The sequence below is a fragment of the Lontra canadensis genome, unplaced genomic scaffold (assembly GCF_010015895.1).
Source record: "Lontra canadensis isolate GAN:19392208 unplaced genomic scaffold, GSC_riverotter_1.0 scaffold2, whole genome shotgun sequence".
Classification (NCBI taxonomy): Eukaryota; Metazoa; Chordata; class Mammalia; order Carnivora; family Mustelidae; genus Lontra; species Lontra canadensis.
The window spans coordinates 60,790,559-60,802,944 of record NW_022630996.1 but is presented as its reverse complement, the minus strand read 5'-3'; the positions used below and the strand labels follow the sequence as shown (position 1 = coordinate 60,802,944).

The following is a 12,386-nucleotide window of genomic DNA, read 5'->3' as shown; positions in this document are numbered from 1 at the left end:
AGGGAAATGGTATATTTTAGGTTGATGGAAATGTGTATTTTTACTGATGTGGTGATTACAGGTTATGCGTGTGGAACTTATCAAACTGTGCATTTAACACTGATCATAATAATTTATTATGTGTAAATTATACCTGAATAAGGATGAAAATTATATAATTTATAAACTCTACTTATACTTGATTCCCAAGGGAAAATAACTCAAATGGTTAATGAGCACCCAAAAGCGTAACTTCAAAGTCCTGTTTGGAACTATATAAAAATACTGCTATAAAGACAATTAATTTCTAGCATCTAAGCATAAAAATTTTGACTTGTAGTGCATTTCTACAGAGAATGGTGGTGTATTTCATTTAAACTTATGATCCAATACAGCAACATACTATAATCCAAGAACAACATCAGTTAGCTGTAGAAACATGATTAAACAAAGAGTCACAACCAAAATAATGAAATTAAATGATATGTAGAAACTAAATCATGTGTACTACTCATATATTTTTAGAAAAATAGAACCATATATTAGTATGAAAGATGTTAAGAGAATAGTAATTTGTTAAGCAAGACATAGTATTGATGAAGTTGTATCCTAAGTGATTGCAGCTTGCAACAGTGAATAACTTCCTTGCTTTTATTTTATACTTTTTCTTACAGTAATTGATTTGAACAGATATTTCCCTTTGTCCCTTTATTTCTTGAAACCACACCTTTCTTCATAGTATCTCTTTCTCCCAAACTATGACCTCTTTTTATTTTAGTTTTTCTTTTCTTTTTTTTTTAGGGTGTTTTTTGTTTTTGTTTTTGTTTAGTTTTTCTTCTAAACAAAAACCAAAACCTGTATTTGTTTCCCCTTCTTATTTCCAGAGTTATAGTAACTTAGCAGAAGTTAATGCCTCTTTATTTACTCACCTAAGGCATTCTATACCTCAGAATGTTTTTGAAGCAGTTTTCGCATTGTAAAAAGATCAGTATTAGGGAAATGATTCTCAAGTACAGCTGTACAAGAAATTAAGAGTTTGCTTCCACTTTGTAGAGTATCAAAAATTTGTGAAGTACTGTAGAATGGATTACATCTCTTTTGTCTTCTCCCAAAGTAATTTTTTTTTCCTTTTTAGAGAGAGCAGCATGCAAGTGGGGGAGTTGGGGGTGGCAGAAGGAAAAGAAGAGAGAATCTTGAGCTGGTTCCACACCCAGCACCCACTGGAGGCAGGGCTAGTCTCAAGACCCTGAGATCATGACCTGAGTCAGGTGACAGGAGTCAGAAAATCAGGAGTCAGATGCTTAACGGACTGAGCCACCCAGACACACCATTTTTTAGTTGTCCCTTACTTTTCCCCTTTCTTTTCCTTTAGGGTACGTCTGCAGTCCCCTGTTCAGTTGACAGCTAACCTCCTCTTCCATGCAGGCATACCATTTATAGTATATATGTGATACTCTCTTCTTGAGGCTTGACGGACCTTGATGAGCTATCAAGCTCAGTTACTTTTTTTTTTTTTAAGCTGGAGAATCCAACCATATTGGTCTCTTTTCACCTTCCTACAGATTTGTTATTGGGCGAGAAAAGCCAGGACAAGTGAGTGAGGTTGCCCAGTTGATAAGCCAGACGCTGGAACAAGAAAGGCGCCAGAGAGAGCTGTTGGAGCAGCACTACGCCCAGTACGACGCTGACGACGATGAGGTAGGTGGCGCTCACAAGGTCCTTCCTGCCTTTCTCCCCACTATGTTCCTCCTTTACAAAACTCTCTTTACCACGTAAAAGTAGGATTGGTTCTTTGCAGTTTCTCAGGGAGAATGTGTCTACATTCAAACTCACAGAAAAGAAATATTACATCTGTTATTAACTTATGAATAAAGTAATGGTATCCTGTTTACAGCATGAAGGCTTTGAGATCAAATAAGTCATGTTTTACTACACTATTAAAAGAAATTCACTGAAACAAAAAAAAAAGAGTAAAAACACTAACACATGAATAGTAACTGTCTTTATTGTTGGAATTTGGTGATTTTCTCTCTCTGCTTTGTATTTTTTCCATTTCTCCCCCAATTTTCTACAGTAAGTTTGTAACACTTTTTGGAAAAAAAAAAAACCAAAACAACAACAAACACAAAACATTTTGATCAAAAAACACACATGTACGTACACAAACACACACAGAAAAGTGCTAAAAACTGCTGGGTGTTTTCAGGTTTCTTTTTTCCAGGAAGAGAAAATCCTTTGGATCTGCTCGCTGTGATTTGTGCTAACATAACGCAGAACAAAGCATTTCCACCGCACATATCCCATAGAGCAGATACATATTGGAATAATTTTGCGTCCTGCTTTCTGTAGAAGATCAAGTAAATGAATAGAAGCTAACCCCCAAGTGAAAATGGCTCTCCGGAATCCTTGTGTGTTGTAATGTAATACAGATGCTGGTCTATTTCTAATGTAAATGCCAAATGTGCATTGATATAATGGGACAACATGCTTTATTATAAACATGTTTAAACATGTATGTGTTTCATATTTGCATGTCAAAAGACCCATCAATAATTTAATCTGAGTATTTCATACTCCATAAACATAGTAAATATTCAGGTAAAACATATTATTTATACCACCTGATATAAGGACAGTGCAACTTTATATGTTCAACCTCTACTCATCTGAATATATTCTTTTTCCAGAGCCATTTGTTGGTCTCTAGCCAGGACATAGTGAAGATTAATAAATAGACATTGAAATATTTTCATGTGTTTTTAGTCTGGAATGTTTTAACCCAAGTATATCTTAACTTTTTATGTGTTAGTAGTTCAGTGTAATTTATTCTCCATTCATTATAGTAGACAACTAAAAATGGTCTATCAGCTAAGTTTTGATTGGAGAATAAACATTACAAGGTCTTCACATGATTAAATTCGTCTCAGAATTCTGTTTAGTTGATTTAAGTTTTTACTTGCAGAGTCCATCTGAAATGGCAAGTATTTTTTTTACTATACTGAGATATAATGTACAAAAATGTTGCCTTGGTTTAGAAATTAAAAGCAATTTCCTCCAATATTTAAATTTTCATCTTAGCCTTCAGTTTCTCTGTGCTAGTGTTTTGTATTTTATCAGAGACACTGATTTGCTTGGGTGGCCAGCCTATTTTTAGGATTATAGAATCATTCTCTGCAGGTTTGGTTTTTACCTGCTGGCTCTGCTAGAAAGAATTTGGGTGTGAGATTCGGGGGAGTTTGGGTGACATCAAGTGGAAGAAGGTGAGGGGGCCAGGCTTTGCAGTCTGTGGGCCTCCGTGTCTTTGGCTTTGAGATTGGGCTAAATTTCTGCACTCTTTCTAGCTTTTAATGTTCTGTGAGTGTGTGAACTAAAACATCAAGTCTCAAAAGGCAAGAGGGAAAATAAGATAGTTCTTTAAAGCTCTTCCGGTGAAAATTTTAGATCGCCTACTCCGTACTCCATGCTGCTTCCAGTTATGTTGAGGAATTGATCACATTCAGTCACAGAGGTTTCAACTCAAGCCCCTAAAGGTTTTTGTTTGTTTGATGTAATGTTTTCTCTAATTTAGTAATTTGAGTCAATGCAAAATGAATATTTGTTACTCAACTTTTATACTTAGGAGCACATCATATGCAGTTTTGTTTGTTTGTTTGCCTGGTTTTTATGAGGAAAGCAAAGTTGGTTGTCACCTGAGCAGGTATTTTCAGGACTAAGAAAGGTAAATAAATATCCAGTGCCTGGCACTTGGCAAGATGCATTTCCCTACATGATTTCATGTAGTCTTTACAGCACACAGAAGAGATGTTTTTTTCTAGAAATGAAGCAAATGAGGCGTTTTCTAGTCATGTAGCTATAGTTGGCAGATTTTTTTTTAAGATTTTATTTATTTATTTGACAGACAGAGATCACAAGTAGGCAGAGAGGCAGGCAGAGAGAAGAATTTGACAGACAGAGATCATAAGTAGGCAGAGATGCAGGCAGAGAGAAGAGAAGCAGGCTCCCCGTGGAGCAGAGAGCCCAATGCGGGGCTTGATCCCAGGACCCTGGGATCACGACCAGAGCTGAAGGCAGAGGCTTTAACCCACTGAGCCACCCAAGTGCCCCCAGTTGGCAGATTTTTGATGGGAATAGGGTCTTCCTGTCTCCAAAGTCGGGACTCTACAACATATTGCTGTTTTTGAATGGGGTAGACTAAGGGGTCTGTCTTTGTTCGGGCACCTACAGAATAACTAGGTGACAAGAGATGTTGGAAAGAGGATTCCTGTGTTGGGTGATAGAGTTTCATATAATACTTAGGTTCTGTGATTCTTTATTCTGTATTTCTAATAATAGGGGAATTAAATACTTGGAGAATTATTTTATTCTCGGCAAATAATCTGTAAGTATCCTATGAAGATAGGGTTTAAGGGGAAGAATAATTGAGTGTATGATTTTTTTTTTTAAATTTGAGTTTAGCTTTAGGTTAAACTTTTTCTTCTATTTTCCGTTGTGGAAATAGAAATCATATGTTTGCTACTATGTTATTCCAAGTAACCTTCACTTTACTGAAAAGGTCAAGGAGACTTTCTCTATGTTTCTCTCTCATGCTCCCCTCTGACTTGTATTTCTCTCCCTTTCTTGTGTGTTGCCAAAACATGCTCAATTAAAACCAACTGTTAATATTCTGTGCATAGGAGAGATGAAAGCTGTACAAATAATGAAAATTCACTCTTGTATAAACACTTTATTTAAATTCACTTTTTACTAATACTACCAGATATTGTTAAATCAATTTGAGTTCTCTGTCCCTATTTTTTATCTATTCTCTTTCTCTCTGTTAATGAAAAGTAAAATGTCCAAGAGACATAATAGAGGTGAGAAGAACCAATAACCATTGGTTATGCAATGGGTAAATGATCCTGAGTTAATTTTATATGTAATTGAACAATGTATTGATTTACGTGTATTTGTTAATCCTGAATTGTGTAATCAATCACTTGGCTTCTCACTTTTCTTATCATCTATGGAATCATCTTGTGATTTCAAAGTTAGAATCATTTTTATTTCACAGTATCCCCTGTGACATTCCCTGGGCCAACTAGGAAAAAACCTCTCATTAAATGCAGAACAACTGAGTTCATCCAACTAATTTCCAGAGCCAGCGCTTAGATCAGCATAGTCTACTGAGGGATAGATAGCTTCTGGTTTTGGTCAAATCATCCAAGGTTGATTCTAACTTGGAACGTCCCATTGATAGAAGGGAGCTGCTTGCTCGAACTGCCTATAGGGAAAACATTGCAATGTGAGAAATATGTCCAAAAATTGTGAAAGTACAGTAGTTCTCTATCAAAACCATATTCAGGAATAAGAATACCTTATCATGCATTGTGTGTGCTTACATGTAGCCGTTCTGATGATTTAGGACATTGTAAGTTGTACTCCAAGAGAATTTACAATATATAGATAATCCCCAAACTCTATTTAAATTTCTACACTTTCTGGTTTTTTTTACCCCCAAATATTTAAACTAGAGGAGTTTACAGTAACCAAATTAGTTTTAATTTACATTCCTGTTTCTGTTTACTCTCCATTAAATATTATGACTTTAAAAAAAAAAAAAGTTAAAAGGGCTTTGCCCAAAGGCTGAAGAATAAGGGGAAGGATCCTGTCAGGAAGAGAAAGATTAAATCTGAGCAATTGAAACATTTAAGATGTAGATCAGAATGTATCTGTAATTAGCAATTGCATTTCTGGATAATAGAATTATTGTTCATTTCTTTTTTTCTTTCTTTCTCTTTTTAAACAATCTGGAAGGTAACGATGGAGGATTTCAATAAGCCCCTCACACAGTCAACACTATCCCACGAAATTCTGGGGGTATGGTAAATTTTTCAACTAGATTTTAATTTTCAATAACAAATTTAATCTCCTGTCATACTCCACAATTACCAATGTTTAGCCTTTTAGTGATGGGATGTTGTAATTCTGGTATATGTTTTGTGTAGTATGGGTCATGTATGTAAGTTGTGGGTTTATGTTTCTATCAAAGATCATTATGCAGCGTGAAATACAGTCTGCTCACACTAGAAATGAAGTATGAGCTGGTGCTGTAGCACGTTTTTGAATTAGAAAATGCATATAGCCGTTCACATTAAAATAAACTATTTTATATGCACTTTGAAATTATAGGATTATTTTGGTTTGCTTCTTTAAATATGCTTTTAAAATATGGTAATTATTACATTTTAAAGTCTTAGATTATAGATGGTATTTCAAAGTCTCTTCGGGCAGTAGTTTATAACAAGGTTAATCATCACTCTAGAAACTGAGGCCCCTTCTCTTAAAATATAATTTAAGCTCACTTTCATAATTTTTTTCATTACTGCAAATTAATATCATTAAAACTGTATCATGAGAACATTAGCTTTTAGAATCGTTTAAGATATTAAATACAATTTAGAGCAGCTACCTACATGGATATGCATTTTTATTGCTTGTGTTAACATGTAATGATTAGAGTCAGAAGTACAATGGAGCTGTGGTTTGCATAAGTGTTAAATGGTTCATAAGAATATAATTTTTAGGTGAAAAGCATTAAAGGGATAACATTGAATTTGACTCATGCTGTTTGCTGTTCCTTGTTGGAAGCAGCTTGTGTTGTGTGAACAAGAGATTGCAATTATTATGGATGGCCTTTTAATAACGTGAATTGACTTTATACTGTTCATAATGTTGAGAAACTAAGAGTGGGAGGCATTCTCCCAGTTCTCAAACGTGTGTGTTCTAGCTGGCACTGGAACATCAGTGTATTTTCTACCCTTTATCCTTGGGCTGCTCTCTTTAATGGGGAAAAACCTTCTTTAATTTGTGTTGTCAACCATTTTAGAGCACTGTGGCTGAATTGCAAGGAGTGTCTGGCAACAGCAATAACAATAACAACTATTTCCTTAAGGTTTGTTTGTTTTTTGTTTTTTGTTTTTTTGGTGGAAAATAATACTTATATGCACCTTTCTGCTTCATGTGTGAAATTAAATATTCCATGTTTCTTATTAACTGGCACTGTGCTCAAAGAACTTCTCTAGAGCTGTGTGTTCTGTGTGTTGAATAATAGTTGGAAAAATTATCATTTGAAAATAGTATTTAATTCTGAGATATGGATGCAGGTCCTGCAAGTTGTGATCACTTCCTAATGTTTAACCCTGGATGTTGTTAACCCTTAACACTTTAAATATTTTGTGATTCATATTAAAGGGGAAGAAAAAGATACCCAATAATAAGGCTGTACGTGTATACAATACAGTGTATATCTTGTTTTTAAACCCAGTGAGTTTTTTTTAGAAAAGAATCTGTTAATACAAAGTTCTTCATTTTTCAAAAAACTAAGCACACATATATTTAAATTATAATGCTACTTATTTATGTGATTTATATGGTAGACATAGCGAAAGGTCTAAAAAAAACTATAACACTTCAAATAATAGAATAATTCTCACTATCTTTAACTGTCAGTAACAGAAATAGAGGAGCTTAAAAATGGAAATCAAGCTTAAAATGGAGATTCAATTATGGTGATGGGAGGAGCCTGAAGAATAGGAGAAATATAAAACCTTTTTAAACAACTTTATAGACTCCAATTTGACTGGATCTTTAAAATCATTAAATTTAATTACATCCTTTAGTTTATGATCCCAAAATCTATAGTACTGGTCATTGTCATTGAAACCCAGAATCAAGATGTTTGGAAAACATTTAGTTGAAGACTGTGTATTCATGCTTGATCTAGGCATTGTACATGTACACAGACATACACACTAGTCTAGGCATTGTACATGTACACAGACATACACACAGACACATGCACGCACGCACTATCACCTTGTGGTAGACATCATCCCATACTTGAAGAACCCTCTTTAGAAATATTCTTTGTATGTGAAAACAACATTATTTATGATATTGAGCACAGACAGGAAGATGGATAGTGTCAAGGGAAGATAGAGATTAGAATAGAAACCAAGGAGGGCACCTACTGCATGGAGCACTGGTTGTGGTGCATAAACAATGAATCTTGGAACATTGAAAAAATAAAATAAAAATTTTTAAAAAAAGGAAAAAAAGACACCTTTGCCTAGATAATGTCATATTTTTGTAGCTCATTTTTTTAATATTGTTTATCGTAATGCAAGTGATTTGAATATGTTTTCATGTTATTTTCTTTCCAACTACCACATTGTGATGATATTATTCATGAGTGAGATATAAAATACTAAATAAAATCCCATCAAAGTCTGCTATGCCGTTAAATTCCTCTGAGGGTATGGACTTTGTACATCCTAGAAATCATGCTAGAACAATTTTATATTACAGTGATTGATCATGGAGTTTGAAGTGTTTGAGAGATGTCACAGAAATAAACACAAATGTCAGCATTTTTCCAACTTTAAGAACATTTATAACTTGAATATAATTTTTTACCAAAAAGTTATAAAATGCAGAAAGGCACTGTGGGAGATGGATCTTATCAACCTTACTTTCCAGTGGGCCGGAAGGATTCTGTGGTGTCCCCATGCCTTTGCTCCTTTGGTCTTCTCTTCCTGGAGTACCATTCCCTAAACCCATTCTTGGTCGACCTTGTGTGCCTTCAAATCCTGTTCACTTTTTGGGTTCAATTTAGTTTTCACATGTCTTTTCTACAAAGCCTTCTTGGACTTTCTCAGCTGAGCTGGGGACTCTTTTCTGTATGAGTCAACAACAGTACTGTGTGTGTCTCTCTCTATCATCATTTACCCATAAATATCCCCCACTAGCTTGTAATCTCTTCAATGACAGGTTTCAATAGCTAGTTGATTTTTAATACACACCACCATGAGCACAGCACTGGGCAGACAAGAGGAAACCAAGAAATTGAATTGAATTGAAGCACTCAAAGGTTGCTAAGATGAAAACTGGAGAGTAGAGTTAAATGAGAATAAAATTTAGTTAGAAACATAATCTGAGATAGTGAGGGAAGAGTGACACAGAGTACATGGGTAAAAGAAATGTCAGACCTGGCAAGACTAGAGATGGGAGATAGGGATTGAGGAATAATCTGAACTTGTCCTTTGGCACTTTAGGATTTCACTCCTTTCTTTGGATTTTTGCTTCCGTATCTTAATTGTTTTTGAGAAAATGTGAATTTGCAAGAAGACCCTATCTCTATCACACTGCGCCAAAATTGTTGGCATGTAAAACCAGAAAAAAATGAAAATACATATTTCATTCCTTGAAAACCTTTGGATCTTTGAAATAGTAATTTGGTGACTCACATTGGCACGACCTCTTTTTAGCCATAACTGAATAAACATACAATAGAAACAGTGTTGTTGAAATGGTCTAAGTACCGTCAAGATCAATATTACATAGAGAGCCATCTTCTGCCCAGTAGTCATCATAGAAATACATTTTCATGAGCAATAAGGACTAAATGGTGACCTGACCAAAGACCCCAGTGTTCTAAAGCAGCCTTATTATGGAGGCTTAGCAGGTTTGATAAGGATTCCATTTATTTTAAACTGATATTGATGCTAGTAAGGGTAGTGGTAAAAACTCGTAATGGATTTCTGGAATTCCAGTCCTTAAAGGGGCCTTAAAAAAATCATTTTATTGACATAAAATTGGCATGGAGTAAAATGTGTAGATCTTAAGTGGATAACTTCATTGTTTTATCATTATATAATCCATGTTTCAGACATTAAAGTTAACATTAATGAGGGATAACATATATAATAAAATGCACCAATTTCAAATGTATTCATGTGGGTCGACGGTTTCATGAATACTTTCATGAACAGTCAAGATACTGAACATTTTCATTACCTAACATAGTTTCCTTACAGAACTTTGCAGTTAACTCTCAGCCCAAATCAAACTATTGAATCTATTTTCTGACACTGTAGATTAATTTTGTCAATTCTAGAATGTCATTTGAATGGAACCGTAAAGTACACACTTCTTATTGTCTGCCTTCTTTCACTTTCATAATGTTACATTTATCCTAAGTATCCTGTATATTATGATGAGACTGTAATTCCTATTTCTTTGAGTTGCAGTAGACAAAGCCAGGGCCCAGCCAAAGTGGGATGTCTAGTTGGAGAACTCCGTCATAAAGCTGGAGTCTCATGGGCTACACTACTCTGGAAGATGAAAATAAATCTAATCTTCCAGGCCAAGGACTGCATGAGAAATTGCCAATATCAAACCTTTCGCTGGGTGGAAGGGAAGAAAAATTTTTGTCTTAGACATTCTGATCACAGCAGCCTGAACTTATGCTACCTTTCAGGAGAAACAAAAAAAAAGCATGTTCTTTCTTGAGCCATTCTTTTTTTTTTTTTTTTTTTTTAAGATTTATTTATTTGAGAGAGAAAGTAGGAGGAAGGACAGTAAGAGAGGGAGGAGAGAGAAACAACCAAGGGCTGGATGCTTAACTGACTACACCACCCAGTGCCCAAAGCCATTCATCTTCGATCAAAGCTTAAAAGTCAAAGTTTCAACAATTTCAAAGTACAAAACTCACAGGGAAGAACAAAAGGAGAGGGCCGAGAGAAAGTGAGAAGGCAGGGGAGAAAAAAGGAAGAAAGGAAAGTAAGAGAAGTTCCCAGTTATTTTATCAATAATACCGAACTGGAACAAATACCTCCAGTTGTATATAACTTATTCCAGAAGACAAAAATGAAAGTAGTGCAACTCTGATACCAGGAATGCAGTAAAATCTTGAGAATGTGAGATGTATTAGGTTATGAGGTATAATCTTGGTCCAAAACCAAATATTGATGACAAGATTTAATAGGTCCATCCTATTCATAAAAACAATGCCCCCCCCAAAACTAAATAAATAAAATATTGGCAAATCTTATCCAAGAGAATATAAAAGAGGTATTATGGTGAAATTGAGTTTAGCCAATAATGCAAGTATTAATATTTGAAAATCAGTCACTACTTGAATTTGACATCATACTGGAAGGCAAGAAGATGAAGTAAAATAAGTTGGAAAGGAAGAAATAAAATTGTTATTATTGCAGATGATATGGTTATCTGTTTGGAAAACCTCAGATATGCTTATGATCAATTATTAGAAATATTATAAAATTTTAGCAAATCTAAACACATAATTAATACAAAATATAGCATCTATTTCAATGTGCCTACAGAGAGAAAATATAACTATTTTCTAATTATTTCTATGTAATTATTAATTACTTTAGTAAAAAGGCAAAACCTTGTCTAACAAAACCTAGGCAAGACCCTTATGGAAAAAAAGAAATTTTACTGAAATATATGAAAGAAAACTTATATGGAAGGGTAAGAAACCATTTTCATGGATCAGAAGACTCAATAGTTTAATTTGAGTCAATTCTAAGTGTATTTATACATTCAATGCTATTCCAGTAAAAATAATTCTAAAGAATTTAAAAATGGAAGTTGGTAAGCTATCGCTACAATCTGTAGGAAAGAACAGTGCACCAGAAATAACCATGACATATAGCATGCCTTAGAAAAGAGATATTTATTATTAAACTGTAGAAATTTAGTCTCTGGAGCAAAAGAAGGAACAAGTTGGCCAAGGAGCCCAGAAACACCCCTCACATATATGAAAATTGGATTAGTGACAGATAACACTCTAGGTGAGTTGAGAAACGTTAGGCTTTTCAGTGAAGGAGACATGGTGAAATTGCAACCTCCATTTCAGTCTGTACCCAAAAGTTCACTCCAGGTGGACTGACTACTCAGATGCAAAATATAAAACTGTAACATTTAGAAGACATCATAGAAGAATATCTTTTTGACCTCAGTGTAAGAAGTGGTTTTGCTAATGTGAAACAGCTAAGAAAGCAAAACCATAAAAGAAAGGATTGAGAAAATTGGCTAACTAAAATTTAGAACTTCTGTGCGTCTGAAGAATACTTACATGAATGCAAAAAGGCAAACCAGAAGCTGGAAGAAAGTATTTGAAAAATAAATAACTGAGAGAGAATTATATAAAAAGTACTTCTAGGCACCAACAAGAAAAGACTATAAAAAGGGCCATTGGCTTTAACACTCATGTCATAGAAGAAGAACCTTAATGGCCAATGAACATATGAAAAGATGCCCAAACATATTAGCAATCAGGATGTGAACATTAAAAACCACAATGAAATACTATCTGGTATTTACTGAATTGATTTAAATTGGATATTTTAAGTTTTGGTGAGGATGTAGAATGAAAGGAACTATTATTCTTTGTTATAGGATATATTAATTGGTCCATCCACTTTGAAAAACAATTTGACATTATCTAGTAAAGTTGTCTCAACAGTTATATTCTTTACCAAACAATTAGTAAAACTCTTATATACAAGAGCTGTAAGACATGTAGTATTTTTCTTCTAAAAGAAAAAAAATTGTACACA

At 34.4% G+C, this 12,386-nt stretch overlaps 1 protein-coding gene across 12 annotated transcripts in view; it reads left to right on the top strand.

Annotated features, from left to right (window-relative positions):
* Positions 1–12,386, top strand: part of PPP1R9A (protein phosphatase 1 regulatory subunit 9A) — a 303,872-nt gene that overhangs the window by 212,237 nt on the left and 79,249 nt on the right. For 8 of the 12 annotated variants that reach the window (XM_032874822.1, XM_032874813.1, XM_032874796.1 and 5 more), the window contains 2 exons: positions 1,542–1,677; positions 6,845–6,910. In XM_032874822.1, the coding sequence (XP_032730713.1) occupies positions 1,542–1,677; positions 6,845–6,910 (202 nt within the window). The remainder of the gene's footprint in view (positions 1–1,541; positions 1,678–6,844; positions 6,911–12,386) is intronic. The other 4 variants (XM_032874882.1, XM_032874873.1, XM_032874856.1 and 1 more) reach the window with 1 other exon arrangement.